The sequence below is a fragment of the Astyanax mexicanus genome, chromosome 14 (genome assembly GCF_023375975.1).
Source record: "Astyanax mexicanus isolate ESR-SI-001 chromosome 14, AstMex3_surface, whole genome shotgun sequence".
NCBI lineage: Eukaryota > Metazoa > Chordata > Actinopteri > Characiformes > Acestrorhamphidae > Astyanax > Astyanax mexicanus.
The window spans coordinates 17427615-17448606 of NC_064421.1; the positions used below are offsets into that span (position 1 = coordinate 17427615).

At 36.2% G+C, this 20992-nt stretch overlaps 2 protein-coding genes across 4 annotated transcripts in view; one reads left to right on the plus strand and one right to left on the minus strand.

Annotated features, from left to right (window-relative positions):
* The first annotated feature begins 2429 nt into the window (after positions 1-2429).
* On the plus strand, positions 2430-10487 carry chrna2a (cholinergic receptor, nicotinic, alpha 2a (neuronal)). Its single transcript, XM_007252026.4, has 6 exons — positions 2430-2761; positions 4447-4589; positions 5094-5138; positions 5540-5649; positions 6503-7610; positions 8167-10487. Exons 1-6 carry the CDS (start codon positions 2692-2694, stop codon positions 8290-8292), a joined length of 1602 nt encoding a protein of 533 aa, XP_007252088.1. The 5' UTR covers positions 2430-2691; the 3' UTR covers positions 8293-10487.
* A 324-nt stretch (positions 10488-10811) lies between these two features.
* ptk2ba (protein tyrosine kinase 2 beta, a) overlaps positions 10812-20992 on the minus strand; it is a 34354-nt gene continuing 24173 nt past the window's right edge. The window contains exons 22-31 of one of the 3 annotated variants that reach the window (XM_007252023.4): positions 19302-19395; positions 19139-19186; positions 17661-17780; positions 16397-16546; positions 16168-16203; positions 16037-16061; positions 14980-15026; positions 14222-14356; positions 13994-14074; positions 10812-11458 (exon numbers count right to left, since the gene is read on the minus strand). In XM_007252023.4, the coding sequence (XP_007252085.2) occupies positions 11228-11458; positions 13994-14074; positions 14222-14356; positions 14980-15026; positions 16037-16061; positions 16168-16203; positions 16397-16546; positions 17661-17780; positions 19139-19186; positions 19302-19395 (967 nt within the window). In that variant the 3' untranslated portion in view covers positions 10812-11227. The remainder of the gene's footprint in view (positions 11459-13993; positions 14075-14221; positions 14357-14979; positions 15027-16036; positions 16062-16167; positions 16204-16396; positions 16547-17660; positions 17781-19138; positions 19187-19301; positions 19396-20992) is intronic. The other 2 variants (XM_007252024.4, XM_007252025.4) reach the window with 2 other exon arrangements.

A 20992-nucleotide genomic window follows, 5' to 3' on the forward strand; every position in this document is an offset into this window, starting at 1 on the left:
AAAAGGTTGGCAAAGAAATATTGAGTGATGCCATAGAAGATTGGTTTGTGAATGGGATCAACATTTGATTTAAGAACGTCACATAATGTATTGGTTCTTTTCCAATGTAAGAGTTCTTTATATAAACCCTTCAAAAAAGAAAGTGCTCAGGTTCTATACAGAAAATATTTTTTTGACAATTCTCCCCCATGGTCGATATAAACTCAAATAGCTTGGTGAATGTGAATGTCTCGATAGACACGAGTGTAAATAAGCTTTTTATTTATTTAGTCCTTTCAGGTAATAGCATGCCCATGCTGAACACCCACTGTTTAAAAAAAATCCTTAGTGGCTATATTAAGTGGTCCAGGCCTGTGCATAACATTACTAATGTCTTGATTGTCAAGTTTGGCTTTTAAGTCACTCATCAGATCTATGTGGTATATTTTTGAAAAAACAAAATCTTAACCATATTTGTTATTGTCATAGAGTACAACAACATGTTTATCATTATTTAAAGCATGATTATACATCATTATAAAAGTGACTCAAATACAAATAGCTGTAAAATAAGAGGAATAGTGGAAATGTATGTACTTGTTTGCATTGTGTTACTTTGGCTGTTGAGTGAGGCCAACAGTTAAATACTGAGAAATATGGTGTGAATTTATATCTGAGAAACGGAAGGAGACACGTTTAATTAAAAAAAACTACAAATGTGTCAAAAGTACTTGTAAGAGAACATGGAAAAAATGTGCCAAAGAGTCCAGTTTATGGCTGAGCCAACTTTTAAAGAAACATTATTAAAACATTACAGTGCAACAATATACATTATTAACAAATCAATAAGATAATATTGTTTCTTATACATTAAACCTATTTAACCCATGAATTTCACTATATATAAAATATATTTTAAATATATATATATATATATATATATATATATATATATATATATATATATATATATATATATATATATATATATATATATTTAAAAACTGTGCCATTGTGACTCAGAGCAGCTAAAAAATATGTACACTAATCAGTCACAACATTATTAACTGCAGATCCTTAAATCATTAGGTCAGATCCATAACTCATTAGACCTATATGGATGTATAATGATTTTGTATCACTAATTTATAGGTAGTCTGACCAGAGGAGGAGTGCCCCCCCTATATATGAGTCTTGGTTCCTCACAGGGTTTCTTTCTTCAGCTTTAATGGAGCTTTTTTTGCCACTATGGCTCACTGGGGTTTTTATGTTTATATTTTTAAATGATTCTGTATCCTGCTACCAGCTTTGCGACACCAGTTGTACAAAAATTGTATTAAAAAAATTATCTATGTTTTTGGTGTTTTATGGTTTAAGTCCTGTAAGCTGTGAGGTTGGGCCTAAAACCTAAACCTAAACCTAAAGCCTAAAAAGTTCTGACAACCAGTCCAGTCAACCAACCACCACAATCTAGTGCACAAAAAATGTGTTAATTCAACACATCTCCATAAAGAACATACTGTTAAATTTCTGCCTAATATTATTAAATCACTCATTGCCCATTGCCCCCTGGTGTGCAAAAGTATCACTACTATTAAGTAGTCGTGCAAGGATCTTATTATGATTACCGTAACTAATAAGCCAGCTAAATTCAGTCAGATTATTATTATTATTTTTTTAACAGCTAATGATTAAATTTGAATTTGAATTTCATAGAAGGCTATAAGTAACGCTCAACCATACAAGTCTGGAAAAAATAAGACACCTCTTAAAAATGATGAGTTTCTTTGATTGAAAACCTCTGAAATATAATCAAGAGAAAGAAGGATGATCACAAACCATCAAATCAAGCTAATCTGTTTGAATGTTTGCACCAGGAGTAAAGGCATAAAGTTATCCAAAAGCAGCGTGTAAGACTGAGGGAGGAGAACATGCCAAGATGCATGAAACCTGTGATTAAAAATCAGGATTATTCCACCAAATATAGATTTTATTTAACATTATTTAAGGTCTGAAAGCTCTGTTATTTTCCTCTAAATTACAATATTTTTATTTGGAATTTGGGAGAAATGTTGTCTGTAGTTTATAGAATAAAACAATGTTCATTTTACTCGAACATATACCTATAAATAGCAAAATCAGAGAAACTAATTCAGAAACTGAAGTGGTCTCTTCCAAAAGCTGTATACCAGAAATAGTGCCTCCTCACCTAGTATAGTTTTAAATATGTATATATAAGACTTCATTGCTTTGGTGGAAGATCACGGTATCAAACAGGTTCAACATCAGAATTTTTTTTATCCCACCCACAATAAGACATGCCCCGCCCCATCGTCCCTCAGCCTATAGTATCCAGCCTCCTATTTTCTGATTGGGTAACATTCATCATCAGCTCTCCTACTACAGTAGGGTTCGCCTGAATACGGGTGAATAAAGGAAATACCGCTAAACAGAAAGCTGATGATCCAGCCCATGAATCACAACCAGCACATGGAGACGCGCTCCTTCTCTATTGGTCCAGAATTCCCAGTGGGACCAGACTGATTCCAAACCCGCACCAGCAGCAGCCGAGACTCAGAGCGCTCACTCACACTGACCAACACCAGCCAGCAACACTCCAACTAACTCCAGCTAAAGATGAGCTACACCATTTAAATCAGGATATTCTTCATTGCTTCCCACTGGACCCTGGCGTTTTCCATACATAAGGATATGGGACGAGATCTAATACTGGTCTTAATGAAGACTTCTTTTCTCTGCTGTGTTTGTTTTTGCGAGGCTGGTAAGAGAACAGTATTTAACATATTTATATATAAGGATTATTATTATAATACTGTGCTTTTTGACGTATCATAACTTACAAAAATAAAAACGTATTTTCTATGTGTCATATTTATCAAACTCCAGAGAAAACTCCACAGAAATCATATTTTCTCACTTTAATTACTTTTTTATTTTGGCTTTTTATTTTCTGTAACACATGCGTCCACCCTGTCATGGCAAGCTGCAGGACAGGGTCAACAATCTTACTGAAAATTTACAGGCATTGTATAAAAATTGTGTGAAAACTTTGTTTAAAATATATTTAGCCTTTCTTAAATTATTTTATTTACCATAATATTTTACCACAACAGTGTGGACAGCTTTTCCTCATCTTAGATCAAAGTCAATATTATAAATATTGGGTGCAATTAATAATATTAATTACTGGACATGCATCAAGTGTTTCAGTCCCTTGAAAAGCCAATAATATGGAGGTTTCTTTTATTTATTATGTTTAAATAGCTTGATATTTGTAACTCTTCAATAAAACATATTTAAAAAAATATTTTGAAAAAAATGTGTTATTTAAAAGAATCATTTAACTTCATCAATCAGTACTATGGACATGGAAAAAACCCACAATCACATGAAAAAAAACTATATAATGTGTACAGAAGGTATTTTTAAAGTGCAGGTTAACATTCCTTTCTATTTGTAATAGAGAGATTTGTAATTTGTAACCTTAAAATATTGTATGAAATTTAAACAACTATGCTGCAGATACAAAAAGCACATTATACTATTTGAGACTAATATTTGCACCTAAACTATAGTCTTTCCATGCTGTTACACAGTTATGATAATGCAATTTACTGAATTCTGCTTGCAAACCAGTTTAGGGTCTAAAACAGAGATGTACACAGTAGATCTAGTGAAATTTCACATTACACTTTATTTTTAACTTAAAGTGACAGTCCGTTAGACTTTGGACAACGCATTCTTAATCATACTTTTAAAACTACTTTTAATACTTTTAAAACTTCAGAGCAGATAAATCTAGGGATTTTAGTGAGAACTCTGTCTCTCTTTTTTAGCTTCCAGCTCTCATCAGTTCTAATTACGTGTTTCTTTGGTTTAACAATGTGTGAATGAGCAGCTATTGTGTAAGTGCCATTAGCAGTGCTGAGGTTGCTCAGGTAAATAGAAAATGCTGTAAAAAATAGCTGAAAAACAACCTGGGACCTACTAGACACCTTGTTTTTAAATGTCCTTTATTATAATATTTTGTACCTTTCCCACTGACAAATACTATTGTGTGTAATTAAAAATGAAATAAGGACTGCTGCTTTAAATGTAAACTGTTGTAAGGTTTCTCTCTGCATGAATTAAAAAGAAAGTTGAGACTTCAGTCATGGATATAAAGCCTGTCTGATATCTGATATTTAACGCCAAATATTTTTTGATCATTTAAAAAATATTATTTAAAATTTTAAGAATGCTAAAGAACAACCACTTGAGGTTCCTAAAATAACCATGTTAGAAATATCTGTTTGTAAGTATGTAAAGCATTATTAAGGTCAAAAAGGTTCTGAGACAGTTCTCCACCAGGGGGCGCTATGCAGTTATTTTTATTGCTTGGCAATCAATGAGTTTTTGTTAGGTACCATTGTAAACAGGCTAAGGATTGATTTACTCTTTTTCCAGGTGATTGGACCCATGCCCATGCTGAAGACCAGCTGTTTAAAAAGCTCTTTAGTGGCTATAATAAGTGGTCCAGGCCTGTGCGCAACATCACTGATGTCGTAATTGTCAAGTTTGGCCTCTCAATAGCCCAGCTGATTGATGTGGTATGTTTTTTTTTTTGTTTTGTTTTTTGCCTACAAAAATGTTGAAAAATTAACATAGAGTGTGTTAGAATTCAACCCTCACATTTATAATTTAACATTAGCGATGTTGATTTAACACTGATACATTTGCTGTGTAGAGTATTTCTAATATAGTGAAAATGCCCCCATATGTTATAATTATTAATCAGTATTAATGAGTTACTTATACTCATTTATTGCACAATTATATGTGTAAATTGAAGTAGACCAGATAGTGACTCAAAAACAAATGTTGCTGTAAAATGTATTCTTTTTATAAACTCAAGTGTGATTATTTAAAACCTGTGCTGTAAATTTAGTAAGTTACTGAGCTAAGAAAGAGTAGGTTATAACATATTAAAGAAATAAATTAATATTAAGGTTTTCCTTTGGCTTAAGAATTGTATGATCTTAGTATGATTCATAATTTTATTGTAATGACATTCTTGACTGATATAAACTCTGTCTTTTGTCATTTCTCGGCAGGATGAGAAGAATCAAATGATGACGACCAATGTATGGCTTAAGCAGGTTGTACACCTCACATGTGACTCCATAGTATTTTCCGGTTTTTTAAGATATACTCAAAACTACAAGTATGATGTATGGAAATAAGTCAAAACTCTGCATTTTATTTTTCATTAGTGGCGTGAATTGAATGTCACAGATGTTGTAAAAATTCTATCAAGATCAGACCAATGCTCCAAAATGACTTAAATAAAGGGAAAATCATTGTATGTTGACTTCCATTGGATGTCTATTGAAATTCATTGCATTTCCTATATAACTGTAATTTTAGAGATACAGGTTTTTGTGTGACTTATATGAAAGCTTAGATTACATCCATTTTACAAATACAGTATTGTACATTTTTTCAAACCCATTAGCTGAAGTGTGGCTTTAACCCCTTCTTTTCTCGTGAACCCCTGTAGGAGTGGAATGACTATAAATTACGCTGGAAACCCTCTGATTATGACAATGTAACATCCATTAGGGTGCCATCTGAGCTGATCTGGGTGCCTGACATTGTCCTGTATAATAAGTGAGTGTTATTTTTATCCTTTAAAAAGCTGAAAAATGACATTGTGTGTGACATATTGTGGTGAAAGGATTTTACCAGAGAGCATCAATGTTCCTGAAAAAAAATAGCCTCTATTTTTTTGTAGATATTTTTGTATTGTGTGCCATGCTTTTATTTAGCCAATACCCCACATTTATTTGCTGCAGATATAAAAGTCCAATATTTAATGAATGATAGTGGATGATAGTAGAATGATAGTCATATCATAATGGTTTTAATTGGTATGGGCCTGCGAGTGGATATCATCTCACAACTTGTATCTGTTTTGTCATCTGGTGCCTTTGTTGAAGGTTAATATGTGAAATCAAACAGACATGCCATAAAGTAAGATGTTAAACACTTTTGTAGATATTACAGCAACTACGCACATCTCAAGCTCCTAATGAAAAATTAAATGACATGTCTATTTGAGGAGCCACTGCCTTTATCTGTAAGGCATATCTGCTCTCATGATAACAAAAGGAAAATTGATGTGCTCTTACGTCAGACTCCTGAAGAAAAATGAGAATCTTTCCTGTAGAAAAGTTGGAAATAATAATAGCATCAACCACAGTGTATCTTGCCTGGAGCATGGTGAAATTAACACCAAACAGATCAAAGAGATGCTATATTTTATTCCTTTTTATAACAGAGAGCCTTTTATAAGTGAATTGCTTGATTTGCATGGTTATATTTTGGGATTTCACACTGCATAAATTTATTTTTGGGTTTCTAATCTAGGATAGAGAGGACCAGCAATTGCTTATAATTGAAGGTGCAGTGTTACCTCGGGCGCATTGCCTCTAATTTCCTCTAATGTGATTTCTTCTCTCAGTGCAGATGGTGAGTTTGCTGTGACCCACATGACCAAAGCCCACCTGTTCCACACTGGGAAGGTGCTCTGGGTGCCTCCAGCCATCTACAAGAGCTCCTGCAGCATTGATGTCACGTTCTTCCCCTTTGATCAGCAGAACTGCAAGATGAAATTTGGCTCTTGGACCTACGACAAAGCCAAGATTGACCTGGAGCGCATTGAGAACACTGTGGATCTGAAGGACTATTGGGAGAGTGGGGAATGGGCTATTGTCAACGCTGTGGGGACATATAACACGAAAAAATATGACTGCTGCCATGAAATCTACCCAGACATCACCTACTTCTTTATCATTCGCCGTCTTCCGCTCTTCTACACTATCAACCTCATCATCCCCTGCCTGCTCATCTCCTGCCTGACCGTGCTGGTGTTCTACCTGCCCTCAGACTGTGGCGAGAAGATCACACTGTGCATCTCTGTCCTCCTATCACTGACTGTCTTCCTCCTGCTCATCACAGAGATCATCCCTTCCACCTCACTGGTCATCCCACTCATTGGCGAGTATCTTCTCTTCACCATGATCTTTGTCACACTCTCCATTGTCATCACTGTGTTTGTGTTAAACGTCCACCATCGCTCTCCAAGCACCCACAAGATGCCAGGCTGGGTTCAGTCCATATTCTTGGGCTTCATCCCCCGTTGGCTCTTCATGAAGCGTCCAGCTCCTGACCAGACACGTCGGCGGCTGCTGCTTAATGCACAAGAGAAGAAGCAAGTTCCAAACCAAACGTCCAACCTCAGCACCTCCAGGAGCAGCTGGCTGCAGCAGGAGACAGATGTGGACATTGGAAGGTATCAGGATAGTAATGGTAGAGCAGGAATGGGTATTCCAGCTAGTTTCTCCTTCCCTACAGCTACGTCTCTACACCTGTCTGAGTCTGAGCCCCTGCTTCAGAGCTTGTACGACCTGCAGCAGCTAGGACACAGGATCAACCTCAATTCACGGCCAGTCAATCTCAGCAATCTGGAACCCGAGCCCAGACTGCCCTTCTCTCACAGTGTCATGCAGGCCCTGGAGGGGGTGCAGTACATCGCTGATCACCTGCGTGCAGAAGATGCAGATTTCTCAGTGAGTGAAACCTAAATGTTAGTTTCCAATGATTTGAGCTTCCAATGATTTACTACAGCCAAGTGTTTACAATTACAAATGTTACCCAAGTCTGTGGTTGCATGCTCTCTTCTGCACTGAAACCAAGGATAAACAGCCAATAGGAAAACACAGTTTACATGAGCACAGATCTCTTATTTCCGGTACCAGGGTCTATTTTTGCAGATGCTCAGACAGAGAAATCTGAGAATATGCAGATTAAAAATGTACACGCACTGAGAAATAATATTACTGAGCTAAAATACAGCTTCTTAATCATATTAATTAAATAATCACATTATTGCATTACGTGCAGGTAAATAAACTCATAGATTTAGAATTTTCTTCCTTTGGAATTTGAATGTATTTACAACTCAGTGGTGTAATTGTCAAAAGAAGCATTAGCTCTGGAAATTACTTAAAATGAGTAACATACAAAACTTCTTTTCTACCTAATCTCTTCCTTTTTATTATCTGTCATGCTGACCATGTTATCTTACCAAGTGGGATTATTTTTTGTGTTTTTGTTCTGTCATAGGTCAAGGAGGACTGGAAATACGTCGCGATGGTGATTGACCGTATCTTCCTTTGGATGTTCATCATTGTATGCCTGCTGGGGACAGTTGGCCTCTTCCTGCCTCCCTGGCTCTCAGGGATGATCTAGCGGTTTGCCCTGGGCTTACAGATACAGACATCAAGCTCCAGAGTAACTGGAAAGTAAGTGTGATGGACCCAGGACCTCCCCTAGAGAAACCAGCAGGAAATTATACTTTTTAAATGAAAGGACAGGTGTCCTTAGTGCTTTTGGTCTCGGCACCTACACAGGGTTAAATGGCTATGAATTTTAATAGCAGCCTTGCTGCCCAGACCTTTCCTGCACTGAGGTGTCTTGGGTACAGTGTTGGTGATGTAATGTGTGTGGGTGAGAGCATATCAGTTCACTCAGGGATTACCTGGGGTCACAGTTCATTGTCACAATAGTTCAGATCTTCTCAGCCGTGACTTCACCCATCAGTCCTGTGTGAGAAACACTCGTCACCTCTCGACAAATGCACTGACATTTCCTGCTATCATTCTGCCATCCGAGCCCATTCACTTCCACATGCATATAAAGCCAGCCCCGGCCGACGTAATATGCAAAATTAACCTTTATGAAAGAGGCGAGGGATATGTGACCCTGACTGGGACCAGTTCAGTTCAATTTCCACTTTATCCTACTATTAAATGAGTCAGAGACGCCTTTTTACTCTCAACAGCAATTACCCAGCAGGTCAAAAGTCCTCCTTCTTTCATGGCCGCAAAGTTTTGAAGAGCCACTGAAGAAGCAAAGCTTCAGATTTTATGTGGGTTGTGTAATTAAGTTGCAATCACGGCGCATTCCATCATTTTAGAAAAATATGATCTCTTAAAATAAACGGAACAGATGTACAGTCATTCGTCTGATCATTATTTTAGTACAGTGCTCATGTAAAAGAGGAGATTAAAGAACTGTGACTGAAAATGATCTGCTTCCATAATCAAAACTGAATCAGGCCGAGGTTGTTGCTTTGATTTAATTAGGAACATGCTTCCTAAGTGATGTTTTAATTCCAGGGATTGATGATACACTGTGAGTTGGTTTCCCAGACATGGATTAAGCCTAGTCCTATATTTTCCTTTCAATTAAAAATCAAATTTCAGGCCTAATCTCTGTTGGGAAATCTGCCCCTATGTATCAAATTGTTTGTGGACACCCCTTTTAATGAATGTATTCAGCTACATTAAGTTGCACTCACTATTAACACAGATGAGCAAATGCACACACTTGGCAGCTTGTCTAGGCCCTACAAAGAAGTTTTACCAAATTAATAGTTTATCTGGAATAGATACATTTAAGTGTATTAGCACCATGCTTAATGCCAGGTGTTTGTAAGAGGACTATAACCCCCCTAGCATTGAGCTGTGGTGCACTGGAATTGTGTTCTCTGGAATGATGGTGCTCCATTTGATACCTTTGAGATGAGTGTGGGAGTTGGGGATGGTGAGGTGGAGTGGTGATCATCCAACATCCTGACCTCACTAACGGTGGGTGCTCTTGTTGCTGAATTACAATCAACACTCCTCACAGCAATGCTCCACAATCCAGTAGAAAGCCTCCAACAAAATCAGGAAGTTAATCATTACAGAGTTAAATAAAAGCAAAAAATGTGGATAATTTCCCTTTTTTCAATTTGTAACCAAATTTGTAAGCAAATATCATCTTGCAGGCCTTCATCAAGGTTAGATTGGACCAAGGAATGGAATTGTTCATTGTTGTTGGGATTTTTAATGTCTCTTAAATGCAAAAAGACATCTATATAAGGTTTCTTTGAGAAACAATATATGAAAAATTAAATTTGGACTGGAGTTCAGGAGGTTTCTGCTTGTCCTTGGAAGCCAATCTTGTTGTGAACATGAAAGCAAGTTAGATGTGTTTATAGATTGTTAGACTGGGAGGAGGGGCTTCAGCCACGTTCATCGTAAAACTGTTGTAATAACACATCCAAATAAGCCAATTTTGTTTATTTCCAATGTTGGCTGAAAATCGCATACAATTCTGGTCCTGGAGGGACGAATTCCCGCAGTTTTTAGCTTTTCCTGCTCAGCACTCCTGAATCGACTCACCTGTTACTTGCCAGGTTTAGTAGGTCTGTTAAAGCAGAGCAATCAGAAACCTGTGTTAGACTCCATTCCCTGTTGCCCATGCTTGCTGTATGGTATATCATCAAAAAAGAAATAATTACCATTTAAAACATATGAAAAAAAAACTGTTCATACCCTGATAAAGGCCAACAAGAAGAAATGCACTAGTTGTAAATAAAGTGTAGAAATCTTCAGTCATTAAGTGTTGCTGGTTTTACTCTTTTTAAAAATAAAGAATATTACAGTAACTCATCCAGAGCTTTCCCTGATGGAGAGACATTTGAGATAACTCTTGTGTTGTGTAACGCTCCCTCTGCTGGTTATCAGTGCAGCAGTCTCTTTTGTTTGAAAGGTCAAAGCTGAGTGTATGTGGCCCGCTTGCACAGGTCTGTACGGTCGAAGAAGCAATATTTAATTGCTTGTCATGGGCCCAGAATCATTTCAAAATGATTTCCGGTAGGAAATGAATCCAGGCTCAAACGTCAAGATATCACATTAAAATACAACACAAACACATCAGACTTATAGTTAGAGAGACAAAAATAACACTGACTTTTTAATTTAAAATATTTTTTGTTTGTTTTTGAGAAAAGACAATCAAACTGTTTTCAGAAATGCTGCACATTTTCTGTAAATCTGTAGAAGTGGCATCTTAAATGTGCTAAAACATCTCAATATCATTCAGGTGCTAAAAACCTTTAAAAACCTATAAGCAGTTATCTAGGTTTGAAAATAAAAATAAAAGGCAATATATAAAAATGATTCGGTACAGAAAGCACAGCTTTCATTTCTAAACATAAATAAGGTAAGGGTGAACCACAACATGGTAAGAGACAATGTTCCATATGCTCAAATCTTGTTCTGGTATCTAGCAAGAGATATGCTTTAGACAAGGCTAATCTACAGACCCTGTACCAGCTTGTTGTCATAGCATGGCTCTACGACTGCGCCTCAGAATCAGGTTTAGGTTTAGCAACGTTGGCTCGGACGCGGGCCTGGTCCACGGCGTCCAGAAGGTTTTTAGAGTCCATGGCCATGGTGTGAGCCGCTGCTAGCATCTGCTTCTTGCACTCGTCTTTCAGAGAGGTGATGGCGTTCTGCTGGGCCAGCCGCATCTTACTGATCAACTCTGCCATGTCCTTATTCAGCAGCTTCTGAGTGCCTTCAATCTAAAATATCAATACAATGGAGAATAAGTGTCAGGTTATTGTTGCATCTCAAATGTACAGCATACCGTATTGTCTAAACATACATAGCAGATGCTTTCTACTGGCAACTTGATTCAAATAAACGGTCTGTCAAAAAAAAAAAAACATAATAAGGCCTGTCAGAAAAATGCTTAATGTTTTTTTATTGTCCCAGAAGGTTTTGAAATAAATTATATTAGACATTTTAAGACCATTTTATGCCACTAATATAATGATCATATAATAGCACAATACTGCAAATTCAATTTGTTTATAAAGCAGTAAGCTTTTAATTCCTAATAAATTTCAGACAATATATATGAAATATTACATAAAAAAGAACCAATAATAATAAATAAATAATAATAATAAAAAATAATAAAACAAAACCAATGCTTTTAAACAATGTTAACCTACTGGCTCATTTATGTTAAAGGTTTTTCTCACTCAATAAACACAATAAGCAATAAAAAAGCAAAAATTAATAAGGATATGTCCATATATTCTATGATAAGTAAAAAACATAATTATTGTAAAAGTCATAAACACAATTTACCCTTTATCCTAAATGTATTTGAGCACTCAGGATATTTTTAATGCTCAAACATTACTCCATAAGTTTTTGCACTTTTCCTACAAGGTTAATAATGCTAATGAGTATGGGAGACATCCATCAGTTGGCACTGTACATAATGCTCTAGCGCCATCACACACATCTCTAAAACCATGTCAAGGTGTAACAACAATTTGGTAATGTGTTTTATGACACTGTATGACACACTCTTATCTATTTTTAGCTATGCGACAAATATTTCTGATCCTGTATGACATATTGTCATGATAGCTGTGTCTAAAACCGGATATAGTAAGCTATAGTGTAGTATAGTAATCTTCATGCTTATATCAGAAGACAGTGTAGTGGAGAAGGTCTCAAATCAAATCACAAAGGCAACAACTGTAGCACTGATTGGTTTGGGGAAACAGACATTAACCATTCTGGCATTTTTGGGGAAACAGAGATTAACCATTCTGGCATGCATTTCTTACACGTGAGACACAGCCACAGTAACAAAAAATATGATGTACATATACAGTATATACCTGCTCAGGAGGCAAGTGTGTGAGATTGCACAATCTTAACTTGTGGCTAACATTAATTAGTCCAGTGTACCAAACATGCTAATTGATTAAAGAAGTTTTAAGTAGCTCTTGACTTGCAGACTTGCCAAAAAAATTCCATTAATATAGAACATGGTTGCCCAATCATAGACAGGCCTGGATCTAATATTAGAAAGACCCTAAGGGCCCTCGTTACCTGCATCCAACGTGTGACATTAGATTTAAAGGGGTATGGAAAGCTTTATACCAGAATTGGCCACTCCAGGTTTAGAACTTTTCTATATGGACAAATATATTGGGATATCTAATATTTATTGTTTATTTACAAGGGTATTATATAGTTTATGCTACTTTGGTTTCGAGTAACTTTCTCAATTTTCCAAGAGAGCTTTCTACTACTTTGCTGTGAGAATTGAATTGCATTTAGCAATGTCAGCAATGGGTGCATCTTAAAATAGTTGAATGAATTCATTATAAGAGGTGTCTGTAAACATTTAGGGCCCTATCTTACACCCCGCGAACAGGCTATTTTCACAACTAGTGCCCGCACCATTTAAATAGCAAAGGAGCTTACAAATATATCTGTACTGATGGGCGTGGTGGTCTGAAAGTGATGTGTGTTGAGGTACATTTCTCGCAATATTGCTATGTTGGCAATGGAAAACACAAATGTGCCACTGATTGATTTAACCTTGATAACAGTCAAATGTCAGATGTTCATTGCTATCTTGGCAACGCAGATGTGCCAAGCTCGCTCAACACGCATACACCCCTGCTAATTACACACACACAGACTTGCCACACCACAAACCCAACTTTTACAACAACAATAAACAGAATCTAAAAATAAAATAACTTTGCTGTTTTCATAAATTACCTGCTTGAGCACCTTTACAGTCTGAACAAGCAGATTTGTTTCCTCTGCTGAAAAGCACTGAAGTGCTGTGCCATTAAAATATCAAATGTCAGAGCACACCTGACTCTTAAAGGGAGGGAATGGCAAGTGACAAACTGATTGAAAAAAACACACTCAAGATTAATTATATGAATTATTACATGCCTTTTGTGCATTTCGAGCAGCGCAAGGCGTATTTTTACCTTTTTCGTATTTTTATTTTTTTATATTTTGTATTCTAAATCACGCTGCACGGTGCATGGTTGAAGGCTCATCTACAGATTGCTTAAATACGACCCTTGGACATACAGTGTATTTAATTTGAAAAAAAGGTTCTGCAAAGAACATTTCATAAATGTCTTTCCTGAAGTACTATAATATTCTATGGCCCTGTTCCATTGTGACCAGTATTTTTTTTTTTTTTTAATGCACATTTTGAAATTAGATTTTTGTCCAAACCATTAATTTAAGGTTAACACTTGATGTTCTGTGCAGCAGATTACCTCAGTCCTGATTGACTCATGGAGGCTTGGTAGGACCTCATCTACGCTGTGAATCAGATTGCGCAGCGTCAGTCCCACTGCCTGGTAACAGAGAGTGAAATGGTTATGGCAAGTACAGCCTACATGTTTGTACTGTAACTGTTGCAACACTCTATGAGAATCTTTGACGCCTTCGCTTTGAACATCAGTCTGGCTTATTTGTGCTTTTTCTAAGCAAACACTTCTCACCTTCACCACACCGACATACTCAGAGGGTGGAAGCGTATTGACATCGTTCTTGAGCTTCACCACCACTTTGACCATCTCCATCACATTATGATACACCTGATCCTCAGAGCGATCAAGTTCTGCTGTGGGGACCGGCTGTAAACCACAGGAAACAGCAGTGTTAACAGTGAGTGCATTTACATGAACTAGAAACTTATGATAAACTAATTTCTGCAGTTATCTAAATAAATCAAGTAGTCAGTCATGTAAATAGCACACTTTTTTCTTCTCATTCCTTAGACTGGATCAAGATATAAATATCCAAATGTGAAATACGATATTTTTTATTTTTTTTTAAGTTTAGTAATTGTATTTCTTAGTCCATTTATACTCTACAGCAGAGTAAGAAAACAGGCCGTGTTCATGTAAACACGCTGATCATACTGCTGAAAAATTGAAGTGCATGTGAATGTACTCAATGTGATGCTTAACTACCACTCAATCAGTGGAGCCTTAAAACCCAAGATAAAAGAAAGATTCTTAACTCAATCTAAAGTTAATCAGTAAACACACTCTATGTTCTGCCTATGCATTTTCTTTGCGAAGCAGCAGACTGGAAGCTCCAGGCTCACAGAGAGGTTGTTACAGAGCTCTGGGTTAAACCCTGCTGCTTTGATTGTTGCCAGCTGCTCGTTCACAAACTTTCAAAGGACAGCTTCAAAGGGCTCTGCAGGCGATGCTGCCGTCCACCGTGCTAGCTGGATTAACAGTGCAATTACCTGCGCGGTCAGTCTGGGAGGCTTCTCCGGGGGACTTCGAAACTGAGCTGAGAGAGAGAGAGAGATACACTGTGACTCCCGGTGGAAAAATAAATTTTAGAAGTGTTATGGAAGCTCAGGTAACAGCTTTGCACATAGTTAAATTGCTACATATTGCTGGAAAAATGTAATAAAACTAGAATCACAGATAACTTAGACTCTAGACTGTAGCCATGTACATAACAAATTACACACAGAACTTTAAGCTACTGTCGTGTGAAAAAAATTAAGACATATTAACATATTTAAACAAATGTGCACATGAATCTTCATTTAAAAATAACAATATAAACATTTTAAAACTATGTGTACAATAAAATGAACAGAAAAGCAATAATCTTGTGGGAAAAATGTTAAGACAACCCTACATTTAATATTTTTAAAAATACCATGATTTTCAAGATAACACCTGGACAATTATAAAAATATAGATGTCATCAAAACATTGCAGATTAATTACATTTTTACCAATTATTAAAAAACTATATTCAGTTGTATATATATTTATTTACAGTAATATGCCAAAAGTCTTGGAACAGCAATATGTAAATTGACAATAGTGTGTTTTTTCTTTACTGGATGACTTGGGAACACCCACACCTGTATAAGTTGTGAGGTGTTATCCTGTGAATGAGGTTGAACACTGGCCAGTGTGCTCAGGGGAAGGCGATATGAATTAATGGGGTTCTAGTAAGGCCACATTGTGTCATGTGTAAACAGGGAATATGTCACAGCAGGCATTACCACCCACAGTGGACAGCACACCAGGTAGTAAAGATTGTGACTGGTGGAGTCTGGCTAAAATTGTCCACAGTCAACACCACAAACAAATCAACACAAAATTCTTTGGCTTCCATGGGATGTGCCAAAAGTCATGGTGAACACAATACTAGTTCATGTCCACTGGCTTTTTGCATGTCATTTGCATGTCAAATACTAATACCTTTCAATATTGTTTAAATGTAGCTTTTATTCAAAGATTATTCTTTAACATAAAGTCAATTAAATGTTAACTTACCATAGCCTGTCTCCATTTCAGGCTGCTACAGTTGCAAACACAAAGTAAAAAAAAAAGAGAAAGAGAAAAATTAACTAAAAAAATCTTGAAAAAAAAAAATCTAGAAATTAAAATAAAAGGTAAAATGTTACCGTTTTCGCTTTTGCATCATCTGGAATCGCTGGATCCTATTAGGAATAAATGTAATAATGTGAAGTTAAATTAACGAACATTATCAACATTATTAACATTTCACTTATACAATCTAGCAGTTTGTACAGATACCAGACACAAACGTTTACTGATCTAGCGTCAGTTATTGTTCAGCAATGGTAAACACTAACCCAGACCTGACAGTAGCTGTTTCATTTGATGACTCACCAGCTGCTTCTCTTCTTTCTCCCGCCACTGATTGTCCTCAAGCATCTCCTGTTTCTGCCTCCTCAGAGTCTCCTGAATTGACATTTTCTCAAAATCCCACAGCTGCTGAGCATCCTCTTTACTGGATGGCTCACCAATAAAGTCCCTTTCCTTGTAAAAGCAAAAGACATGCAGACATGTAATCTAGCAGCATTTAAGTCAGGGGACGTGAGCTGATTTCAACCCAAGGAGTGCATTTCTAAGAGGGCAAAAGTCTATGTTTTTGGTTGGGTGAAGAAAAGAAATAAGCAACCAATGGCATAAACAAAAGAACAAAGCACAATCAGTTTAACCCTTTAACAGACACTGCAACTGCATATTAGGTCTTTTTTTGCAATCAATGTTTTTCAATAAAAATGTATGCTTCAAAACCTGTCTGTGGCTGTTTGGCCTTATTCCTCCAACATATTGGTTATAGACATTGGAGGGCAATATTGTAAAAGGATAACACTAAGTGTGTTTACATGCAGTTAAAAAATATTGTATAATCTGATTACTGCAGTGATCTAATTATTTATTATTCATGTAAATGGCATACTTGGAATTGATGAAAAAAGCTTAGTTATCATGTTTTTCATTCCATGTATCTTTTTAATTTGAGTATTCTTCAAGTCTTAAATCAGACTGTGGTACCAGAAATATGAGAAAAGACCTTAAAATGACAACCACAAGCTGCCGACAATACACTTCACAGTTACACTTCTAGCTGTGTTAATATTGTGGCTCAATGTGTTAAAAAAGCTGAAGTTTGGGTTTTACATGACAATTATTTAATGACTTATTCTGTGGTTTGATTGGTTCATTGCAAAGCATACATCTACTGTCTTATGTAAACCTTCACTTTTCCCATGGTCTAATTACCCCAATTTTGAACATATTATTATTTTTTATGTTTATGCTATCATTATTAAGTTTATGTTATTCTTGAATAGTCTTGATTAGTCTTGAATTACTCTAACTGGGTGCAACTGGGTGTGTGTCTGTTTTCTGAACTGGTCATCTGAAAAAAAAGCTGCTAATTAAGGATCCAGGAACATAATTTTACAGATAAACATATTTCACAATTGTGATTTTGTTATATTGTGTGACTGTTAAAGGGTTAAAGTCATTACATTTCACTCAAACAAGACTCATCTCAAAGGTTTTAAATGAGTGAAACACACAGTAGGTTTGCTGGCCTTTTGTACGTTTAGGCTGTTGCTGTTCTGTGCAGACAGACTCTTACCCCCATGCTGCTGCGTCGCGGGGACAGAGGCAGGGTCAGTGTTCTGTTGGAGATGGGAGTTGATCGGTAACCTGGTGGGCTAGCTAGGGCAGGCGAACTGGCACACATATATGGGGGGAGCTGAGGAGTCGGCAGCAAAAGCATTAACACACACACATGTGCATTGCATTGCCCCCCACCATACACATACATACATATACACACACACAAGAAAATAGCTGTTGTCTATGTTGACATTCACACCAACATATAACATGTTTATTAAAGATTTTTATGCTTTTAGTTCTTTGTTAAATTGTAGTTGAATTCCATACAATAGGCTGCTATTGTGGTGTGAACTCACATAAACACACTTGCACTACATAAACTCACTGCTAGAAGCACAAATGCAGTGGTGCACAGCAGATGTAAACCACACAGGAAATACTAAAATGACCTGAGCAAGACGTGTATCATACACTTCTCCAGATTGCTATTAGCTCTGTAATAAGCACTGTACTTCCAAAACTGCTTAGCCATTTGCAGTTAGGGCAGTGTGATATATCACATGTTTAAAATATATTTAAAACGATACAAAATTAGGCAACATTGTGATCATTTGGTGATTGTATTGTTTTGAAGGTTTAACTGAAACAAAGCATTATAACATTATTTAAATTTAATTAGAAACACTTTGTATAGCTCTGTGTTTACAGATGTCATTCATTAGTGTATCAATTGATCAAAAAATGTATCAGAACAGAATTCTGTGAAAGTTTATTTTTATTAGTAGGGTCTATCACTTTAAAGAAGAATGGAATTAATAAAAATATTCTGTGATTTAATCATGATTCAAAACACTGACACTTCATGTTTTTTGGGAAGGGGATAGATATAATAGTGTGATGTTGTGTGTCTGTATCTCAGGGTAGTTTTACTGAGTTACTGAGTTCAACGTTAGAGCTTTAATGGAGGAAATAAATGCTAGTGTAGCTCCAACACTCTACCTTTAACAACTTGGTAAGAGGAAATGTGCAATCAGCTGAGTTTGTGTGTAAGTGTTTGTGGGTTTGTGTGTGCAAGAATGAGAGAGAGAGAGAGAGAGAGAAAAAGAGGATTTCAGTAATTTTAGTAAAAAAAAAATCTAGATTTTTTATGATATCTATATCATATCGCTAAATAAAACAGTGTTCATATTGATGTTTTATTTAGCGATATAATATAGATACAATAAAATAATGTTGAATGCTTTTTAGTTATGCTAAATATTACTTCCTAAACCAGTGTTTATACACTAATATGTCAGTAGGCTCTGTAAACTCTGTCATGTGATTAACTCACATTAAAAAAAGATAAAGGTTAGGGATTAATCATGCATGTTTTTTAATTACCAAAGGGCTGAAAAATATTGAAATCTACAGGAACCACACTGTGGGGGTCTGTTTATCTGAATGTACTAATAAGCAGTGGCCAGTATAGCACGTAAGAGAGCAGTCTACCTGCATATGCAGTCCTGGGCCAATGGGGTGGGATCTCTGTCTCGATGGCTAGACAAAAAACAAGAACAGGAAACCAGAAGGGTTAACCACTTTTTTTCTCTAAACAGAAGTGCTCGAGCAAATGTGCAGTCAGATTAAAACGAAAATGTAAAAAAATAAATACTTTTGGAGGAGGCTCAGCGAAGGGGGCCCTTAAAGAACGTGTTCTGTCCCTTTTTTGCTCTACCTCCTGCTCCCGCTCCATCTTGTAAACGGCGCTGCCAAATACACAGAAACATGAGGGTCTGAGCTTCTCATGCTCTTCAAAAGCCAACATGCCATAATTTACATGCACTGAGAGATACATTAAATATAAATTAATATTTCCTTTGAAAACTAAAGGTGCCGAATTGTAAGCATTGCTTTAGTAATAGAATTGAGTCATGGGCTAACCAATATGAGTGCCCACTCTTTGGAGAAATCCTTTTGTGTAAACAAGATGTGTGGTTGTGAAACATTGTGAAACATTTTAAAAGGCTTAAGAACCACCACATACATTGAAGGTTCTAGAAGGAACCCAAAAATTGGCACAGAATGTTATTTGTATGTTATGTGAAGGTTATAAAACCTCTAACCCTGCGTTCACACCCCAAGCAATAAAACTCACTCACTGCTACCCTTGCAGTCTCTGGTATGCGGGTCACTATTATAGTTTTTCTTAGTCGATTTGGTACATTTTTCACATCATGATTTATATTGGCATCACAACAAGTGCATTTCTCAAAACAGTTAGTGCAAACAGCAAAACTCAATGAAATACCTGCAAAAGCACGTACCTCACTCACAATTCTTTGTTTTTACTTCAAAAGCAAATATTAATTTCAATCACTTTGTCAGTGCCATCAGAATGTCTAGTATGTGTGTCATTGCCAATGAACGAGGCACTCAAAATACTTAGTCATGTTATCAACAGTGCAACAGCATAAGTATATTCTGATGGAAACAACTTTTTATTCGAATCATATCAATTAAAACTGTATGTGTTACACAAAATACACAAAATATAGTTAATCATGATTGTATTTGGGAGATTGACAGCAAGAAATTGGACTGTAATTAAACATTTTGAGTAATATTCTTTTACTGTATTGTTTGCACTTCAATTTGCTGACAAAAAATTGACAGAAATTTAGGAAAGACAGACAATGTTTGCGATCCCTTGCAATGTTTTTGAACGATCGGAGACACAGTTGTTCTTCCAATATTTGGCTGCACCCGGCGAACAGATTCAGCCATTGTAAGACCAGGATTTTACCAACTTTACCAACAAAGTTTTATAGAAATGTAAAAATTATGCCTGAGAGATTATGATAACATGTTCAGCACTTTTGCATGCTCATTTTGATGAGCACAACATAAGCAATGGATAATGCAAAAAAACTGCTGAAAATTGTACAGGTCCATTTGCATGAATGACAAATGCATTTGCAAAAGTTGAAAAAGAATGAGAAATGCAACTGTGAAGTGCACAAGTTATACGGAAATGTGGAGATTGAATGAACTGTTTTGAGAATTTTATTTTGATCTGAAAAATTTACCAAACCAACTGAGAAAAACTGTAACTAGGCAGGCTGCATGTTGGACTGAACTGTGTTGTAGGATTTATTTTATCACTAAAGGTTCAGAATTCTGACAGTAAACATATTTATGGTACATTTATAAAAAGTAATAGTAATGTCTAATGAGAGAAATAATAAAAATATAATTAATAAAAATATAAAAATGTATTGTTTTGAGAGAAAAAGGAAACCTGTTTTCTGACTGTTAGTCACTGCAGTGTAGGGATGCACGGAAATTTTTACATTGCAAATATAT

Excerpts from the sequence above, each read along its gene's own strand:
- chrna2a (XM_007252026.4), top strand. The coding sequence starts at position 2,692 with ATGGGACGAGATCTAATACTGGTCTTAATGAAGACTTCTTTTCTCTGC. Across the intron at positions 5,139-5,539 it reads CCAATGTATGGCTTAAGCAG|GAGTGGAATGACTATAAATT; the intron begins GTTGTACACCTC and ends GAACCCCTGTAG. Across the intron at positions 7,611-8,166 it reads CAGAAGATGCAGATTTCTCA|GTCAAGGAGGACTGGAAATA; the intron begins GTGAGTGAAACC and ends GTTCTGTCATAG.